The following is a 21,505-nucleotide window of genomic DNA, read 5'->3' as shown; positions in this document are numbered from 1 at the left end:
GATCAAACAAAATTGCAGCTAAATACATTTATTTTTGAATGTTTGGCTCACATGGGTGGCTTCAGTATCATAGATTTAATCCCAGTATTCCCATTTTCATTTTTTGTTCCTCTGAGTAAACCAATTTCATGAATAATGGGTCTTCAGTCTTTTAAAAACTGTGACCGAATCTTTATGATAACATTTTACATTTTTCAATATTGATTCTTGTTACACACACGATTACTTGTCATAAACTGTATTTAGGCTAACATGTTATGAAGAATGCAGACAGAGGGATTTGAAACAAAGGAATTCCCTTTCTCTTGTTTCACATAATAACACCTTACTAGTTATTACGGATCGATGTCACCAACTTGTTCTATACGCACTCGGAGAGCAAATGAATGTATGGTTTGTCTATACTCATATAGAATCCTTGGGTTTTAAGCTTTCTACACGAAGAGTATGATTTAATTTTTTTTTTTTTTATTAAAGGAGGTCATCTTTACAGATTCTGTAGACTTCAAGTCAAGATCACCAAGACAGTAGTTTGAGTTTGGTAACTATTTATTGGTTGCATTTTCTTTATAAAGTTGATCCACTTGATTTTCAAATTCTTTTTTTTTTTTTACAGTTTTTCAAATCAATATTAACAAAGTAATAATTGTATGCCAAGACAGAATGTGGAGTGGAAGTAATACAATTATCCAATCAAAGCTAAAGTTATCTGGTGAGATTTTTCTACCTTGAATAGATCAGTTGCATCAATTGGATATTTTTGAAAACTTTATTCAGTGTAGTCCTCAGGTGAGTGACACCATTAATACAAATGGCAGGAGTAACTAGTACCATTATATTTAAAATGAAATGTTTTTAACTACATAGTCATCAGATACATCTTGGTAAAATGTGGTTAGAGCTGTTATGTCAGCTTTCTCACTTCAAAAAGTGTGATATGTTCTCCATCTGTTATATGATCCCAAGCTGAAAAGCTACACTTCGGATGTGTTCTTACTTAGGGCACCTTTTATGAAGGTGTGCCATAAAAGCATCCAGGTGCCAGCAACCTGCCCACCTGGTTTCCATTAAATCAGCTTGGAGGTGATAACATTTCAAATGTCACAATGTCTCTTAGAGCAGCTAATTGCATTAAATTCTAAAATAACTGTATGTTCTGTACTATGCACCCAGATGTCTTAGAACTAGCAAACTAAAGCAAACATAAAATCTTATCATTATGTGTACTATAAAATGGTTTATCTGTCCAGAAAAGCCAAATAACTAAACTGATTTCACTTGTAAGCATGCAAAAATATAAGTGGGCTTTTCGGCTTCTGTCGGTCACAAATAAAGCTGGTTAATCTCATTGGGTTAATTCTAAAGAGCAAAAATTTACACATTTTCCCTTTACTATTTTCAAAATCCTTCAATCAGACTTATGGGCAGTAATCAAAATGTTCCAACACTGTCTAAATTAGTATATTTAGGATTAATAACTAGCATACACAAAGAGCCATGTTTATTATTGAATCACTTCAACTAGGAGAGAGGACAAAAAACATTAGGTGACAAAACCAGAATCCAAAAAATAACAGTCTGCAAGCATACCTATGTAATAAATATAACATTTAACATGAATAAATAGGAAGTCTTACACTTGATCCAAAACACCAACCTCTCAAATACAGACTAGGGAGATCTGACATATCCGTGAGTTCAGTGTCAGGCTAAAAAGCTATGGTGCTATCAATAAGCCGATGTGATCTTACCGTGCATTAATATTCTGTTCACAAGGAAGAAAGCTCTATCCTCTGCTCTGGGCTGGTCAGGTACACCTAGAATATTACATTTGTTTTAACACTAGCATTAACAAGAGTTATTGAGAACTGGAGTGTATCCATAGGAAGGTATAGAGGTTATGGAGCTCTGTCACATGATGAACAATAAAAAAAAAAAACTCTGGGAATATCCAAATTGAAGGGGTGCAGTAACTATTTCCAACTTCCGGAAGCACTGTCATATGAAAAATGGATTAGACCTGTAATGGGTAGCTCCAGAGGTGAGAGCTAAGACCAATAAAGGAAAATGTAGAAGGACATCATTTCAACATACGGAAGAACTTTCTTGGCCTCATATGAACAATTAAGGGGCTACCTCAAGAAATAATGTGTTCACTGGCAGAGGTGTTTGGACAGAGGCCATTTTACCACATGGCTGGGATTTTTATAGTGGGAATTTGGTCTTTGAATAGAAGTAGGGTGGAATAGGTAATATTTAAGGCTTACTCCAATCCCTGAAATTCTTTTAATCTATGAATAATCATTGTCTTAGAGAAGGGTATAATGTTAACTATCTTACTTCTTTGGGAAAAAGAAGTGATAACCCCATTAGAAATCTAATACTCTGAATCTTGTACTCTGAGCATAAAATAAAATGAGAACATTCCTCTTGGAGTTCTATTTGTAATTAAGTAAATTTTTCCTCTTAAAAAATGCTGTTACCCTCAGCATGAAATTTGAAATTACCTTGGGTACATTTTCAAACCTGAAGTTGAAAATAAGCAATTCTAAACGTAAGCAAACTTGTGTTAACTCTACCTTTTTTTTTTTTTTCCAAACCAGAGCCTAAAATCCTTGAGGGGTTTTTGTCCATAAGGCAGAGAAAACACAGCTGGCGTTGTGGCAAGCATTCAGGGCATCAGACGTTTGGCTGAACTGTTAAAAATGCAATTAGTTAGTTGATAAGGCATTTAAGTGAATAATATCCAGCAAGTTTATAGCACATTACAGTTTAAAAGATGTTTTCATATACTTTGGGTCAGAGTTCTTTTTTGTTTTTTTAATGTTGATTTGTTATTTTTGAGACAGAGTGTGAGGAGGGGAGGGGCAGAGAAAGAGGGAAACAGAATCCGAAGCAGGTTTCAGGCTCTAAGCTGCCAGCACAGATCCTGACATGGGGCTGGAACTCATGGACCTCGAGATCTGAGCCGAAGTCGGACGCTTAACCGACTGAGCCATCCAGGTGCCCCTGGGTCAGGGTTCTGTTTTGAGTATCTGATATTATTAAAAGAACAAGCTTTTGGAATTGAGTGCATAACTGTGGACATCTTTGCTAGGAAACATGCTACTAGTCTATTAATTCGAGTGCTTGATGAAAGAATGTGTCTTTGTATTCTAAAATTTAAAACACCATATGACAAGACAGCACCTGCCACCCCAAACTGCAATGTGTCTACATTATTAAACACCACTTGTGATGCTGCTGGAAGAAATTCAAGGATCAGAAAGCCCAGAAGAGAAGGTCTACATTTTAGACATTTACTTACTGCTTTTCTGCTTGGAACAACATTATGTCTACAGCAAATGCAATGACACAAGGGATAAAAGACCTCACTTTGTGGAAAACACACACCTTCCTCTCAAATGTGGTAATGTTAATGTTTATTTTCTCCAGACATCGACATCGTAAATCTGCCTTGTTTAAGCCTTGTATTCCAATATTACAAATACAAGGTTTTCACACACAGACTTCGGTAAAAGTCAGCAGAGCGTGACTTAGAAGCTCATACATTTACAGTACCTTCGACAGAGTTGATTATGACTACATAGTATCATCTCAAGAGAAAACTGTTTCGATGTCATGATTTGAATCCCTCTTTCTAGCCTGATATAGGATAAATGTGTTCTGCTGGTCACAAAGGGAGGCTAGATGAGATGGAAAAGACCCCACTCAAGTCACCAGACTGATTGATTGATGGGGGAATTCTCATGATATAGGAAAATAAAGGGCACACCACACAAACTATGTGGCCTTCGGGGGTATTCTGGAGTAACCACAAAACTTCTAGGAAGCCCTATACAGAAGCAGATGTATCCTTTCCGCGAATTTAACTTTTACCCCAATGTCAGCTGTCAGCTTTGATGAACTTGTCCAATGGAGCATATTTATCTTAGCCAAACCTGGGAGAACAGGCAGTGGACTCAAATGGCCCTGCAGTGATTTAAGTAACATTTCCCGAATGATATTAGTCTTTTTGGTGAAAACTATAACCTTTGCTTTTACGTGAAGGTACTGTTGGGGGTAAAGGAATTACATAAAACTTTCTCCTCCCTCCTGCTTTGTGTCCTGTTAAGGCTGGATGCAATGGGGAGGAGGTTGAAAGGAAACAGGTAAGCAGAAGAAAAATAGGTCAACTTTGCTTCTCGCCACCTCTTCATTATTAATTCAACTACAGATGCTCTTTCCCTTCTCTCTGCTCCACAGACAGCCGGCACCATGAGCCAATGCCGCCCCCTCACCGCCTCCTGCTCCCATCAGGCCAACCAAGTGGATAAACCCAGGGAAACAGAAGGAAGATCTTTTAGGACAAGCTGTGTTCACTGTTTAGAAATAGCATTGAAATGTGCAGATTGTTTTCTCAAGGAATAGATGCAGAGATGGGACGGTTCATTGTTAAAGTACTGCCCTGTAGCTAATCATAGTACTAAATATTTGGTATTGTTTCACCCTCTGAGCTTTGTAATAGAGCTGTTACCCTGTCTGCTCTCATTGGTCTTGGGTCAAAATACACCAAAAATACAAGGGAATCACCAGGCTTAGGCTTTTATTCCTGTCTTTGCCTCAGACTTATTTTGTAACAGTTAACATATCGATAACCGGCTTAGTACTTGTGTCTTTATTGCAAAGTGGAATTAACAAGCCCACTCTATAACCTTTCTCCAACGAAGTGGTAAGCCTCAATATTTTTTTTTTTGAAAATTCCATAAAATAAACTGAAGAGGATTTTTTTTTCCTATGGCGAGAATAGAAAACTCATTGGATGAGATCAGAGTGGCACCATATTTGAGGCCTGTTTGCAGATAGACTGTGGAAAAGTGAGGTGAGATGCTTAAAATCTGACAAACCTAAACAGTAAGCTGTGGGATGCTGATTTTGAGAAAAAGGAATAGAAAGTCAAGGAACATCCAAATTTAGAGTGATTATCCTGACACAGTTAAACCATCCATTACTGGTTAATAGGGTGGGAAAGAGAAGCAATCCAATTGAATAAAAACCTCCCTTTTCGAGTGTTCAGAGCAAATCCTCCCTGGTGACGGGTGCAGTTACTTCCCGAGATTCTGGGCTGGGCATAGCATCTGGAGACTGGCACCCTGACCCAGTGTTTTCATTCTCTGTGTCTGTTCCCTTTTGCAGAGCTCTCAACATGGAGGTTCCTCTACTTCCCTTGCATCCACCAAAGTCTGCAGCTCAATGGACGAGAATGATGGACCTGGAGAAGGTGGTGAGCTTGGGAACTTGGTATCTGAGGAGAAGGCTTCCCTTGTACAGGGGGCAGAGGATGGGTTGGCTAAATTTACTTCAGAAAACCGTAACTTTGGGAGCATTATGAAATAGAAGCTTAACACAGCTCCTGGGGGCCAGAGGAAGGGAATAGGATTGCATATAGTTTCTCCCAGGGATCATATCTACTCTATGGGAACAGGAAAAGGGAATTAGCCCAATTTGGAGATATTTCACATCCTCTGAGGGTATAAGTATTCTAAGAAGGCCAGCTATTGCCTACTTTGAAAATAAAAGGAAGTAATGGCTGCCTTTGTTTTCCCAAATTCTGATCACTTGCAGTATATTAAAGTATACTTACTCTCTTGATTGACTGGTTTGGCCCCACAGATGTACTTAAGTGAACTCAATGTGTGAAAACATGGCCTTACAAAAAGAATTACTTGATAGCAATTGCAAAACATATTCTTTGTACCTTAAGCTAGTACATTTTAGAATTTCTCTTTGATGTGGTCAAATGACCTGGATTCCAGAATTGACTTTTTCACTGACTTGTTGAATTGTTTTGGATAAGCCTCTTCAGCTTTTTTTCACCTTGGTTCCCCTTCTATAAAATTGTGTAAGACTGTACTATATGCCTCTTTCCTCACTGGGGTTCATTATCAGGCTCAAACCAATTATGAGAAAGTATTTAGAAAAGTATAAAACTGATATGATCAAGTCACTGTTAAAGAATCAGCATCCCTCATTTGTTTGAAATGATATTATTTAGTTTTCCAGAAAAAGTACCTTTGGGGGGAAGCACTTTGATTATGTCAAATGAGATAAGCGATTTGCACATGAATTCTTTCCTGACTACCATGCGGTATCAGATTTTTTTTTTTTTTTTTTTTTTTGCATTTCCAGAACTATGAAATTCAACCATCTCGAAGTGCCTTTTGTTTTACTGTGTTGTATCTACCTAATGAAATGAACTGGTCCTTGGCTAAGACTTCAGCAAAGACTTCTTAGCCAAAAGCCTAAAAGATACATTTTTATCAATAGGAAAAAAAAATCCCAAGCCGTGTGCTCCAGATGGGTGCCTCAGTGATGCATCCACTGGAAGGACGGATGAAGTGCCTCCTTCCGTTTCCCATCTGGAGTCAGACTTGCTTCTGACAGCCAAGCATGGCTATTTTTATTATCCATGTAGTAAAGAGCCTTAAGACCGTGTCATCTGAGAGATGTTTTATAAATTCGGGTGCTTTGCAGTGGATTTGAAACTTCTCCAGCCATCTCCTCTAATTCCCATGGAGTAGACAAAAATCCCCAGGCTAAGTCTTTCAAACAGAGGCAAAATTATTGGCTTCTTTGGGTGTGAGATGGTGGGGATTAGGGAAGGGGTGTTAATTGGCTTCAGCTCTCACTTTATTCTGGAGGCCACTGTGATAGCTTCCGGTGGGCAAAGACTAAAATGTCACCTATAAAGAGGTAAAGAGGCTGCACAAATAAATGCTAGGGATAAAAATAGCAGCAGCAAATGTCCTACTTTGTACAACCCTTTCCAGAAATTCCATCCACCCTAGAATCCAGAGTGGTACAGATGGAGCATGATCACAGAACCAGAATAAGGGTCCTAACGCACATGTGTGATAATTGTGAGTTTCCATTTGTTGTCCCCCAATGATGAGGACTAATGGAGAATACAAAAATCACCCAGAAAGTTGAGGCACCGCCTGAGGTTTTAATTTTATTGCGAGAAGAAATGTTTAGTCTCAGTTTATGATTAAAGGTCAGAATAGGAGCACATTTCGAAAACACACTAGGCCTTCCATCACATTTTGTATTCGGTTTGCCTGAGGGAGAGCTAGGATTTATACCTTTAAAGCATGTAAATTTTAGAGCCCGGCAATAAAAGGCTTTTTACACCCCTAAGATGGTAAAGGTTATCCAATATATTTATGTGACCTAAGTGTGGCTTATTTAGTTTTATGGCCTCAGATATTTAAAGCATTATTAGGCATTTGTAAAATGTTTCAAAATGCATTTTAAGGGGGAAAATGTGTTGTGTTAGTGGCACTAACATAATTGAAACTACAAAACTGTTCTGTTCACAGACATAATAAATATTGCAATTTTAACTCAACATCTGCTATGCAGGTTGCTGGTGAGAACATTTGTCTAAAATCTGGTCATTGATACTGGGGAGGGCTGACACTCCGGGCTTAGTTCATAAGGAATTTTACGGAGATCTCCACTTCAGGATGTAGTAAAGCTAAGTGTCCAAACAGCAGGCATGCTTCATGCTTCTACCCTGTCAAGCAGCCCGGCGCCCCCTATAAACTCCATTTTCCTACTGAGCCATCCCTAGGAATGTCACTTCTCTGTAGACAGGGGGTGTTCCGTAAACACTATTGATCACATTGGCATGAAACCCACAGAGCCAAACTTCCTCCTCAGAATCCCCACTGTCCCTCTCCCATCAGTGGGAATGGACCCCATACGTTCTACGTTTCCTTTTAGTTTATCATTCGTCTTAGTAAAACACTGTTGAGTATGGAGTGTCAGCAGCGGGCTTGCCTCACTGTACGGAAAGTGACATATTGATTCTGAATCAGTTCCAGTCTATCCGATGATACTTCTAAATGTCTCTCTGGTGCAACATCTGTGTTCCCTTTTCTACCGATAAAAATGTACTAATGATTCTTTCAGAAGTGTTGGAGGAAGGCTTCCAGATTCCAGCCACAATAACAGAACGATATAAAGTCGGAAGAACAATAGGGGATGGAAATTTTGCTGTTGTCAAGGAATGTGTAGAAAGGTGAGAAGGATCTCATTTGCATCGAACTTTAAAGGAGACATTTGGCATTATGTTTTCCAAGATTGTGTCCTTATTTGCAGTCTGTGGCACATATGGAACAGGTTAATGTCTCAACTCCAGATGTAACAAAAAAAAATTTAAAGAAAGAAAAGTCCATCTAACAACAGATTTGAAAAATGTAGTGATTTCTGGGACAATCTATAAATTAAGGACTTTGATTTTTCCTTTTTAATGTACTCAGCAAAACTTTGCCAGATCTTTCAGGTGAGTCCTTTTATTTTGGTAAAAAAACCCAACATATTGAGCAGTTTTTTCTGTACTTTCTGGAGCCATTTTGTAGAGGTCAGAACGTTTTTGTATACAGTGAATTCTAACATGATATATCATCAAATTAAATATAATAACCTTGCTTTAAAACGCATCTGTACTGATGCCAACAAAAATAGTGTTTAGTGCATTAAAATATCTTAAAATGAAAGACATCGGTACTCTTGTGGGCCAAAGGCGAGGGGTTTGGAGTAAAAGGTTTATGCCTGAGACTTTGGTACCTAATCAAGGACAGTGGCTGGTGGCTCCTAGATGAAGTGACAACTAATAAAGTCACGACCCAGATTAAAGTGGCCTCAAACTCTAAGCCGGGTGTTCGAATTGGAATTCCTTTCTTGAGCAGATTCTTGCTTTACAGGGGCCTGGTGAGCCAGAAGCATCTTCTCAGAGCTGGTGAGCAGAGTTTTGAAAAGTCAGGGGGAACCTGCCTCGTTCCTTGAGGGGGGTGGGTGTACCCCACTGGCTTCCTGGGGACCGGCCCGGGGTGTGTGCGCTTCCTTTGCCACTTTTCTCTGCCCTGAGGGAGGCTGGGCCTCTGCGGGTCAGCGCTGTGTGAGATAACACTCCTTCCCTCTGACCTACCACTCAGGGAGGATGCCTCGGACTAGGGGCTTTAGCCTGGCAAGACCCCCAGCTTGTTCTTCTCCAGGGGCTCTGATTTAGAAGCACAGTTTCATGCTACTGTAGAGCTGGAGGTCTGCACAGGGCCTCGGACACCACAGGGGTCCTTAGTTTGGCCAGCGTCCACCGATTTGCTCCCCAGCTTTTGCAAAGGAAACTTTGCTTCCTTTGTGGCTGTTAGGGAGACGCTTCCCTGACTAAGGTGACAGAGCCCTCGTCAAGATACCCTTGTGCACCAAATCTCAAACTTTGCTCCACCCCAGCATACCAGGTGGGCTAGGGTATTCCCAGTGCTAGCAAACTGCTGTAGCAGCCACTGTTTGTAAGAGGGGCGTGAGGAATCGGCAGTATGGAAAACCCCTTGGTAGTTACTGCTAGGCCAACTTTTCCCGTCTTCCCCTCATCACCCCACTGCCACCACGCAGTGTGACCATTTATTGCATCACCACCAAATATAGAAAATTCTCCATTGCTTTCCTAGGCTTCACACCTTCACAAACAGGAACAACCACTGTTTGCTGAGCACACACTATGTACAAAGCCCTTATCATATTTCATGTAATTGCCATGATAATCCCATAATATCGGTATTGTCTCCGTTTATAGCATACAAAGAACACCTAGAGAAGTGAAATGCCCAAAATCGCTCAACGAGGAAGTACTTAGTAAGGCATGAGTCTGAGCCCAGCTCCAGAACCCACACTTTGACCGCTCTGCTGCCTCCAAGAGTCCATCATGAGAATGCAGCTTATCTGATCTAAAGTCACACATGCCCTACCTGTTCCTGTAGAAAGAAGTCCAAAATTAAATCAAGGAAGCCATTCTTAAGGCAATGGATGGAAGTGTGGGTGTGTTTAAATACGTTTATATTTCATTTATACCTTTACTGATAGTCAATTCAACTATTTTTTAACGTTTTTTCCACCGTAGCAGAAATTCCCATTTTTAGCAGATTGCCCTTCGTATGTGGGGTATCTGCCAGAGTTCATCATCTGTTGAGTCTGGTGTGGCAGCCATGTGCTGTGTCTTCTAGCTAGCACAGGGAGCATGATGGCGTCTTAGTCCAACATTACTGGTCTTCCCACAGTAGGAATTTATCAGGGTTCCATCCAGAATTAATTTCTTTCTCTCTAGTTTGGCTTGTGTTCATTTTGCATGAGTTCACATCTTGGGTCTCTTCGTACGAACCTTCAGAGTCTAAACACCAGATCGCTCCAAAAAGTGTTAATATTCTGCTCCTGCTGAATGAGGACATATGGCATGTGCCCTCTCTCCCTGGAGGCATCACGAAACATTCTTTTAATATTTTCCAGAGGTCCAAGAAAATAAAAGCAAGCTAAGAACGTTGTGAATGGCACACATTGCTTGCGGGTACATTCTGCCATATTTTGAAGGATGCATGAGTACTAACAAGAGCAAATATGTCCCTCCTCTGTTAATAATATGCTGTCACAGGGAAGGTTTTCCTATAACAATGGATACAATAACAGTGTTCTGTAGGCTTTTTGTTCCATGGTCGCGAGCCAGCATACCCTTTGGTAGTAACTGCCAGGCCCGCCTAGATTTCTTTCTCCTCCCCAGCAACAGTTTCTCCAGTGGCCTCGGGAGCCCCTAGGACGTGCTAAAGGAAGTTGGTGAACTGAGACGTGTTCTATTCTGAAGCTGTTTCATAGAGCACTTGAGGCCCCAAAGAAAACTCAGAAAGCTGAAAAGCACTATAGAGAAGTCAGAGCATGAGTAGTGGGCTCTCAGTGAGGTGGCCTTCATCTTTGGCTTTCCTGGCTCTTCATGCACTAATCACCATACAAGCCAAGGGTACATGTGGTGCAGTTATGACCAGTGACAGTGTCTCAGATAGGTTTTGGCCCTCCTGTCTACCTGCACTGCTTGCATTTTCAGCAATATAGGCATCAGAATTGTATTAAGATTCGAGCTGCTGATGATTCCCTCTCTCCCTACTTCCCCTATAAACCTGAGGAAGTATACAATGAAACCATTGGCTTCAGCAGTGAGTGTAGGTGGGCTCGAACCCATCTGAACGTGCTGAGGCTTCAGTGTCACAAATAATGGGTTGCATCTACCTAGAAAGTCTTCAGAATTCTCAAGAACCTCCAAAACCTTGTAACTGTAGTTTGAAGGTATTTCCTTCTGAAGTGCAATTTGGAGGATGAGTCAGAATGGAGAAGCTTAGCTATTTTTCAGCTAGCTGGCAGTGTGCTTCCTTCTTTTCTTCCCAAGGATGCTTGGCACCCAATAGCCATTGGGGCTCGCGCTCAAATTCAAAATAAAACTCTACTCCAGAGATGTGAGACTGGGCTCTCCACAATTACCCCATTAGGAGGAGGCTGAGATGGGCTTTATTATGATTATGAGGTAAACAAAGGGTGCTGTTTACGAACCCCTCTTTGTTGGGGGGTCCTAAATGCCACCACGCTCTGGAATCTCTGCACCTCACCCAACATGCTTGGAGCCCCTGCTAACTCAGGCCTACGGTGGACACATCTGGGTCTATAGAGAGAGATGAGACCCCGGTCCCTCTGCTTGAGAACATGACCCATGATCAAAGGACAGCCATGAAATTCATCAAATGCTATGGTGGGAATGCCTGGGAAGCTGTTTTTCCTTTTCCACGTAATCTTTTTTAGTACCCTGAAAACCTAGCAAATCCCCCATAAGAGCCACAACAAAAAGCACATTAGTCCAAGACACCCAATCACTAAGCATTCTGCTGCCTTGGGGAGAGTGGGGGGGAGCAGGCTGGCCTTGGGTTGACAGTCACAAAGTCTAAACAGGACAGCTTTCTCCAAACCATTGTTTTTTAGCACGAATATTAAAAATTAGACTTAGTTCAAGTTTGTAAAATTTGGAAATTTCTCTCTTAGTAGTTCAGTTTCTCACCTTGGGTCAAACCTAACAGGAAGAGACCTTACAAATTCGGTTCCTGTATACGAGGAAGCAAACAAAATCTGTCCAGCTGCTGCTGCTGCTGCCTTTGCTGTGACATTCAAGGGCTCCACGATTCTGTGCAAGGTCAAGAATGTAATTTCAGAAACAAGCAAATGGCTGATAGTTTCACCAGCAATCCCTGTGTCTAGTGTCCTCGCTATAACAAACTGTAGACTCCTGTCCTTGGGGACAGGGACCAAGTTTTACTCACCTCTGTAACTACCAAAGAACCATGCGTGTGTTTTTTTTTTTTTAAATTTTTAATGGTTATTTATTTTTGAGAGAGAGGGAGACACAGAATCTGAAGCAGGCTCCAGGCACCGAGCTGTCAGCACAGAGCCTGATGCAGGGCTCGAACGCATCAACCGTGAGATCATGACCTGAGCCGAAGTCGGACGCCCAACCGACTGAGCCACCCAGGCACCCCCCAAAAAACCATGCCTGTAACCGCTTGCTGCGTAATTACAGGGGCACAGGGGTCCTCTGTGTTAGGGTATGCAGGAAGACAAATACTTGATTTAAGGTTTTATTTCTTGCCAAGTGTTTTCATTTACCAACTTAAAGCAAGCAGTTAAATTTTTATTCTTATGGTATACATTTAGTACTAACACCTGTTTTCAGGCTAATTTTCCAGACTCAGCTGCTTTCCTATAAACATATACTTCCAATAATTAAGGATTTTACTATGACTTTATAGTTCTGTCCTCAAGGAATCAAGAAAGAAAACTTGCGGTATTAATTTCGGTGGGTAAATCTAACTGAGTGTTGAGTCGTATTATGTAAGGTTCTGGGTACTGAACTCATAAAGTCCCTTTTCCTTCTAAGCCCTGGGGCCACAGCAACCCAGGCTTGCTCGCATTTTCCTTTCAGCCCTAGGCTCAGTACATAACTTGATTTGCTTGGTGTCCTGGGAGCCAATACACCCACTTGCTCCTTGGAGATTCTGTTCCTTGTCCCACTGTAGAGAGGATTCAGCCTTCCTGGTCCTACACCAGCCCTTTGCTTTGCATCCTGAAATCTTACTCATTACAGGGAAACAGAGGATCAAATGGCAAACACAGGGAATGAAAGAACTAAAAAGTCCCCCTCTCTTCTCACCAACACTGTCCTGTCATCCACCCCTTAATGGAGGCACAGAATGAAATGTGACCTCCATTCCAGCTCGCTGGCCCTCCCTGGGACTACTGGCTTTTATCACAGCAGTCAGCCTGATAGTCCAGATTTCTCTGTCATCGAATGAAACGTTTTAAACCAGATAGGAAATTGCTCATAGATTCGAAGCTCAGATTTCTTTTATTATAGTTTTTTTAGTGATTCGTGAAAAGCAGAATCTAGAAGCACTTCAGCTTTTAGTTTTCCTCTTGATTGAGGGTTTTCACATTTGCGAACAAACCCTTCGGAAGCCTCTAAAGAAGAGGCTACTTAAAGGGACCCCGTGATCCCTTCATAATGTGAGGAGTCCCCTTGAATATGTGTAATTTCACTTTCCTATTTATCCAGACAGGGACCTGGAAGTATCCTGGGAGAACCAGTTTTAGCAGACGACACCATCCATGTCATGCCCCTGAGACACCCTGCTAATATCTGGCCTCTTTCATTAATCGGCAGGTCACTCTAGCTCTAAGCACATAAGTAGGAAATCCTCATTTGATTCTCTATCCTGAAGGTTCTAAAGCCCTATTTTAAACTTTTGTTGTTAATCAGCCCCACTCCCACTGTATTTCATTTGGATCCCTAAAGTTGGCTGTTATCTCTAGGGAAGGAGCTAAGCTGTCTCAGTTTCCCACCAGAAATGAAATGGCAATGCTTGTAAAATAGTGGTTTCTTATGCTTATTAAGTATACGTCGTGTCCTTGGACAATAGAGCGGTCGGTCGTTTTTGGCACTACAGCATCTTAGAAATGCTAACACCGCTTAGGAAGCTATTTAAAGGTAGCTGGGTGACTAAATCCTCCCTCCCACACCCATCATGGTGGGGAGGGCAGTGTTGGCTGGGCTGTGTGTGAAGCAGAGTCCTCAAGACCTCAAGAGTCCTGATTTTGATGCCGCCTTGTGGCTTTGGGAGATGAACTAGTTGTCGCCTCTGTCTTATTTCTGTGATAATGACACCGCCACGGAAGGCCCAAGAAGTCACAAGCAGCTCAGATAATGGGCATATCCCTTTCTGTACACCTTGAACACATCATCCGTGCTTTCTCCAACAGAACTCGTAGACTTGCACACTGAGCCAGAGTCTAAAGAGTGTGAGCTGTGTACTGAGAGGTTTCAGTAAGACTGTGAGAGCCACTCAGAAAACGGTCACGGCCACACTTCGTGGAGACAGAACCTCAAGAGAGATTGGGTAGAAGGGCAGAAACTCACGTCTGCTTTATGTCCTGACCACACCACTTCAGAGGGCAGGGCAGGGCTGGGCAACCCAGCAGGAAGAGTTACGCTTGGCAATAGCAATAATGGTGGGAACATTATTACAATATGGTAACACTAACAGCTCGAGATGTTTCTATGCTATCATGCTGGTTGTCCGCACACTTGGTCAGCCCCTTAAGAGATACATATTTCTTTGAAAAAGGGAAAAAAAGAGGTGTTTTCTTTTTATAAAGTATTTACATCTATTTGATGCAAGATCTATGGGGTAAGAAATTAATCCTTACCAAAATGACTCAATAGATTTGAGATTCAGTTTATTTTTTACAAATATTTTCTCTTTGCAGGTCAACTGCTAGGGAATATGCTCTGAAAATTATCAAGAAAAGCAAATGTCGAGGCAAAGTATGTATAAGGTTTATTATTGTGAAAATACATTGTTGAAAATACATTTTCATACTAACACAAAGATTAGTTCCCAAATATAAGTTCACCCTAGGGGTTTCATTTGGGTGGAATAGAATGTTACGTATTTATTGGAATAGAACTTTATAGATATTCTTGGGATAAAAGCTAATTGGAATGGCTGTATGTTATTTCTGTCGCTTATCACTGTTTGTTTACTTGCTTCATTTACCGTTGTGATTTAAGTTTCATTCCATCCTTCTATGTGCAGTTAGAGTCATCCTGATAGGTTCCAAAATTACGAGCATCATCTGAGGACATTTAACAGCTTGTGGTGATTGTAGGCTATCCGAATATCAGGATCTAAGATATATTCATTATATTCTACCAAAATATATCTCCTTTGATCCTCAAATAGTATAGCTTTACTCATGTGAGTTAGCTCTTCATATGTTTTGACATGTATATTGATTAAGGTAACTTTTCCCTCAAACAGGAGCACATGATCCAGAATGAGGTGTCTATTTTAAGAAGAGTGAAGCATCCCAATATTGTTCTTCTGATCGAAGAGATGGATGTGCCAACAGAACTGTATCTTGTCATGGAACTAGTAAAGGTGTGTATCTTAGAAAAAGAATAAACCTACACGAGGCACCATGCTTTTCTATATAATAGATAGCGCTCTCTCCTTTATTCCCTTCCATCAGTGTTTAGTCTCTCATTTCTATGCATTGGCATAATGGTGAAGAGTATCAATACTAGAATTTTACTGCAAGAGTTCAAGTCTCAGCCTTGACCTACAACAGCTTTCTGACCTTGGGTATACCTCTCTGTACCTCAGTTTCCTCATATGGAAAATGAGAATAATATAGCACCTACCAGGAGTGTTATGGTGAAAACAAGAGGGATGGCTTCTGTCATGCACTTGCTAACACACAGAAAGTGTTAGATACCATTTCGATCATTGTTGTTATCATTTTAGTGGAAATCGTTCACATTTTCATGAACGGCATGCAAATGTCCCAACCATTCTTATATTTAAGAAAGGCTTTAAACTTTTAGTCACCAACCTAACAGAGAAACAGCACAGTCTTAACAATCATGTGAATATTCTGCTGCCTTTCAGTAAATGTTACAACCATGTCTGTCACATAAGATTACATTTGTGTTTTATTAATCACAGAATATGGAAATGGCCATATGTTAATAACGGCTGAATCTACGTGAAAGGTGACTCATCTCTTGCCTCTACTTCCATTTTTAACATTTTCAGTAACTAAACGTTTTTATAAATTTAATGTTTAGTTTGCATGGAGTGATGGTTTTCACTTTTCTATTTTGTTGCTCTAACTGAAGGTGTGACCGATTTCTGCTTCACTTGTAAAATGTCGTAAACCGGTCACACCACCCTCTGCATCAACTGTGCACATCCATCAGTGAGAGCCTTGGGCTCCAGGAACCCTGTTTGGAATCCCACACCCCAGCTGGTGGCAGGAATCAATACTGTGGAAGGCGGTGTTTCCTTGGGTAAAGATTTAAGACAAAGACAGCATGTGATAAACTAATCTGTTACTATATAGAAAAAATATTCATTCGAAGAGCCTTTAAACTTCTATTATTCAGAGTTGCTTTACTTTAGAGCCGTTGGCTTTTTTTTCTTAGTGGCTATTTATCTCTACAGGTGAAGCCTCCTTTTTCCTTCCTCATGTTAGGATTTGTTCCTTCAGAGAGGTGGGACTTATTTGTTTATAGTGATTATAGGTTATTGTCACATTTGAAGCTGAGGGAGATAGAAAATGGTAAACTGTTCTTTCAACAAAGAAAGGCTGATTTCAGTTATTCAGAAGATTTTCATATTGGTGCTTTATTGCCAAATAAAGTTTGGTAATTACCAATATTATAAAATATACTTTATCTAGCACCAAGGGTAATATTTTTACAGTGACTTTAATTAAAAAGAAAAAAAAATTTTTTTATATTTATTCATTTTTGAGAAACAGAGAGAGACAGTGCACAAGCGGGGGAGGGGCAGAGAGAGAGGGAGCCGCAGAATCCGAAGCAGGCTCCAGGCTCTGAGCTGTCAGCACAGAGCCCAACGCGGGGCTCGAACTCACAAACCGCGAGATCATGACCTGAGCCAAAGTCGGACGCTCAACCGACTGAGCCACCCAGGCGCCCCATGACTTTAATTTTTAGAGCAATAAATTTAAACCATTCTTCTTGCCCTTGTGTGTGCTGTTAAACATTGATTATCCCCATTTACTGGCTGATTTTTGCAGAGTTAAGGCCAACTTAAACTTGAAGCTGAGAAATGAAAGAGGCAAAGGCTTAAGAGTTCGGAACACATTTTGTGGGAAAGCCTAGTGTGATTGTCACTCATTTGCTTAGTCAGGCAACCATAGCTAAGTACCACTGGGAGGTCCTCACTTCACTTAACAGCCTTTTGCAAATTTCCTCTGGGGGACCAAGCTAGCCTAACAAGGCCAGAGAGTGTCTGCATAGTCCAGCATCGGGACTTCTCAATTGTACCACCAGATCATACCCTTAAATTTAGGCTGACCCCGAATTGCTGTGAGGCCAGGTCTGGAAGTATCCCAGGAAGTGAACGCCAACCCCAGGCTTGACTTGAAAGGCTTCCACAACATTTCCCCCCTGAGAAATCTAGCTAAGGCTATGCCTCTCAAACCCTAAATGTCCGGTGGTATGCCAGAGTGCCTGCAGCTATAGGATAGACAAGGCTTATATTCTGGAAAACAGTAAAGTAACAGTTATTATGAGTGAAATTCCATAATTAATAAGAATAGGCCTTTAGACTTCTGCCTACAGATGTGTGCACATGGGAACTGTGTATGTGTTCCGAGGAAGGCAGGCCTTGTCGGGGAGGTGACCCTGCAGCCAGGCCCTCATTGATCAGCAGGAGTTAGAAAGACAAAGAGACTAGAAGCGACATTCCAGGGGGGAGCCTGGGTGGCTCAGTCTCTTAAATATCCGACTCTTGATTTCAGCTCAGGTCATGATCCCAGGGTTGTGGGATGAAGACCAAGTCGGGCTTTGAGCTGGGTGTGGAGGCTGCCTAAAATTCTTTCTCTCTGCCTCTCTCTGCCCCTCCGGCATGCATTCTCTCTCTTCCTTTAAAAAAAAAAAAAGGGACACTCTAGGAAGGGGGCTCTAAGGATAGGTCTGGAATGCAGGGTGATCTGGGCATGTTTTAATGATCTGGGAAGAATATCCTGGCTGGAGCATAAAGGTGACTGATTGGTCCAGCTAGTGGCAGGAGATGAGATGAAACAGGTTGGCATGAAGCAGGGCAACTGAGCATGGAGAACCATGGGGGAAAGGAATGCTGACTTCCTGAAGGGAGAAGAAAATGCCACCATTGCACGTGGGAAGGCAACAGTCATTTCGCCGGATGTTTTGTATGAACGTCCTGGCAAGAGGGCACGTTGTGAGGCCACATGACAGCCCCCAGGGATAGTGCAACAAAAACCTTCACCCAGAAGATGCAGTGGATGGCCCGGGAGGCTGTACATGCGGCACGCCTTATGGGAAGGACTGGCTGACTGCTTTGTTGAGGAGGCAGAAGAAGGGGGGATACAGGATGCCCGGAGCCTACCTGGATAACTAGGACACCCGTGGAGTCATTGTGGGGTTGCCGTACTCAGCCGCGCACACATCCGGCTGCATCGGGGTGCTGTTCGTGCAGACCGCAGTGAAAATCCCACCTCCTGGAGAGGCATGGAGACAACCTGTAAACCCACATCTGGCAGCCTCGCCTTTGAGAGAAACAGAAGGCTGAGAGACAGTGTTCATGTTGACACAAATGTATGTGTTTAGTTTGGGAACTGAATGGACCGTGGGAGAAGCCCCCTGAGTTAAGGCTGTACAGGGGAGCAGAGGCCACGCCAGAGGGTGACATTCAAAAATTGTCAGCCTGCACAGGCTGTGCTTTATTTTTGCTATTTAAAAACAACAGTGCAATCCCTTACCACCTGAGGCAACAGATGAACACAGTTGGCTCCTGTGCTCGGCCGTTTGGTGCACTGTGTGCAAGAATGATGCAAACGTTGTTAGTAAATCAGACCCAAATTTCTGAAAGGGCTTCAAATAAATAGAACTAAAATTGGAGCCTACAATCATCCTGTGTCTCCAAATAACAATAAGTTAGCAAGGAACAAGGGAAACAAAAGTTCCGATGAATAATGGTCCTAGAAAACTTTCCTTGAAATTTTTCCATCCCCCTCCCTCCTCCTCTCTTTCTCTCTCATCTTTAAAATGACAGTTTCTGGTCCTTTCCTCTGCTCCTTACAAAGAAGCACGTTATTGAAAAAGAAAACAGTACACCCACTCCAAGAGAGCTAAATCTAGAGATTGAAGGGAATTGAATGTGTGTGTGTGTGTGTGTGTGTGTGTGTGTGTGTGTGTGTGTGTGAATTTCACAAGCCAGCAGAACATTTTGTTAAGGGTGTGGTCTGCACTATTACCTGTTTCTCATTTGAGGAGGTTTAGGATTATGACTTTGAACTTCTGTTGGCCGTTGGTACAAGGCACGTAGCACGTGCCACCAGGGCACCCAGGTGTGTGTCACAAGGCTGCTGCCCTGGAGACCTGGCTCCCCCTCTCCACCGGGGCTGGGGCTGTGGTAACGACTGCGTGCTGGATGGCAGGGAGTCCTTGCCCTGCTTCTTTGAGCCCTGGAAGAGATGCCGCTGGCTTTCCCAGTGGGGAGAGAAATCACCATGGAGTCCATGAGCCTTTGAGAGGAAAGTGGCAGGGAAAGCCCTGGGAGCCCAAAGACTCTGCAAGTATCATTCATGTCCCTGATAGCGTGTCAGTTTCCTCTCCAGGCGGCCCGATCGGACCATCTGTTAATGTGCTGCTCCACCTGCCGTTCTCTTCTCAGGGAGGAGACCTCTTTGATGCCATTACTTCCACTAACAAATACACTGAGCGAGACGCCAGTGGGATGCTGTACAACCTGGCCAGCGCCATCAAATACCTGCACAGCCTGAACATCGTCCACCGGGACATCAAGCCAGAGAACCTCCTGGTAAGAGGGATTCTAACCTCAGGGGTCTTGAGTTCCAAGCACTCATGAGTGAATATCAATCTTTCTTTTTTCCTTTCCTAATTTCTTCCTTTTTTAGAAGGAAGAAACTACCTCAAGGGCTAGTTTCCAGCTGGACTTCAGTAACTAGCTAGAAACTAGCCTTTTAAGTTTATCTATAAGGGTTAATGTACCATTAGGAGTACTTGACTAATCAATAGCAAATAAAAACCTGAGACAGGGTTGGGGGAATAGAACTTGGAAACTCTAGGGCTGTGGTTAATACCCTGGGCTAAGCCAAGATAATCGTGAGCATTTACATGTCCATTATTTATCCACGGCATTTTGATGTTAAATGTTTTCACTTGCGGAAAGAAAAAAGGAAGCCCTTGGTCTCCCAAATTTATATTTCGATAATATGATCTAAAAGCTAAGACAATAAATCATGAGTTTTAAAGTCACCAGCCCTTCAGCATAAAAATAATCATAACGGGGACTGATTTTTAAAATCACAGATGTCCTGACCCTCCTTTATGACCATTTGTTTTGCTTTTACATGAACTCAGCATCTTTGGGGGAAACGCCGAGAATTCTTTATGCAAGCAAGTGAGGTTCCTTTCCTAGTCCAGTTGTTAAGGGGACAGTTTTGGAACGAATTGAGGAGACAGAGACTGGGCATCAAGGAGCTGTCACTGGTGAATATGGGAGTAACATAAACTTTACTGGCTCTCCAGGCTGGAGTTTTAATGAAATCTATTCATTTTCTACTCCCCCCCCCCCCAAGATACTAGTTCTTTTACTTTCATTATTTGGGCCCATTATATATTACTGTTAGTTTGTTCATCTCTTCAGAAATCTGGGAATTGTGGATTCTCTTTATAAAGCAGTGTTTCTCCGAGGGTGGTCCAAAGACTCCCTGCATCTGAACTACTCCCAGATGCCTGTTAAAAATGCAAATTTCTGAGCCTCCCTGTAGCCCTAGCAAATCAGAATCTGGTGACTGGTGACAGGGTACAGATCTTCATTGAAACAAGCTCCGCTCCCTCCCCCCCCCCCCACCCTTCCACCCCATGACCCGAATGAGCATTCAAGTCTAGCAGCAGATGAGCCACCCAACTCCCACTGCACAAAAAAGGCTGGGGACATCTGCTGTAATGGAGACCCACCCGTGTGCTTGCCCTGCGCTTTTCACTCATTCTCTCATTTAATCTTCTCAACAGCCACGTGGGTTAGTTCTGTTACTGTCCCATTTCACTGGTAAGGAAACTAAGTCCCTAGAAGTTCAAAGACCTGCCTAGAGCCATTTATAACTCACATGTGGAGGAACTAAGATCTCCACCTAGCTCTGTCTCACTCCAAAGCCTAAGCTTTTAACCACTAGACCCCGTGAAGCTGTGAATTAGGGATATTTATTGTGTGCTTGCTCTGTGCCAGGGGACAGAGAGACAGGCCTTCATCGAGGTGACATTCAAGTAGGCTAAATCGGCATTCAAGAAATAAATATGCAAGCAGTTAGTTAATTGCAATTATGTTTGTAAGCTTGTAGCTACTGGCTAAGGAAGGCAGCTGAGGTCAATCGACGGAGTTCTGACTTAATTGCACCTCAAATTCCACATCTCCGCAGTAGCCTGAACATTCTCTTCTGCATAGTTGCCTCCGTAAACTGCAGCAATTTTCTCTTGTCTGCATTCATTATTCCTGTGTCCTGAATTATGTAGGATGGTCTCGTGGGAACA

The 21,505-nt window shown here is 42.1% G+C and overlaps 1 protein-coding gene across 6 annotated transcripts in view; it reads left to right on the top strand.

Moving 5' to 3' along the window:
• The window catches only part of DCLK1 (doublecortin like kinase 1), a 346,275-nt gene that overhangs the window by 274,919 nt on the left and 49,851 nt on the right, over window positions 1-21,505 (top strand). For 4 of the 6 annotated variants that reach the window (XM_043576843.1, XM_043576859.1, XM_043576875.1 and 1 more), the window contains 5 exons: window positions 5,176-5,260; window positions 7,954-8,062; window positions 14,668-14,725; window positions 15,222-15,341; window positions 19,626-19,772. In XM_043576843.1, coding sequence (XP_043432778.1) covers window positions 5,176-5,260; window positions 7,954-8,062; window positions 14,668-14,725; window positions 15,222-15,341; window positions 19,626-19,772 — 519 coding nt within the window. Of the gene's footprint in view, window positions 1-5,175; window positions 5,264-7,953; window positions 8,063-14,667; window positions 14,726-15,221; window positions 15,342-19,625; window positions 19,773-21,505 lie in introns of all 6 variants that reach the window. The other 2 variants (XM_043576833.1, XM_043576853.1) reach the window with 1 other exon arrangement.

This window comes from Prionailurus bengalensis, chromosome A1 (genome assembly GCF_016509475.1).
Source record: "Prionailurus bengalensis isolate Pbe53 chromosome A1, Fcat_Pben_1.1_paternal_pri, whole genome shotgun sequence".
In the NCBI taxonomy this organism is placed as follows: Eukaryota; Metazoa; Chordata; class Mammalia; order Carnivora; family Felidae; genus Prionailurus; species Prionailurus bengalensis.
Note: the sequence above shows the minus strand (reverse complement) of the source record. Positions and strands in the feature narration are given on the sequence as shown.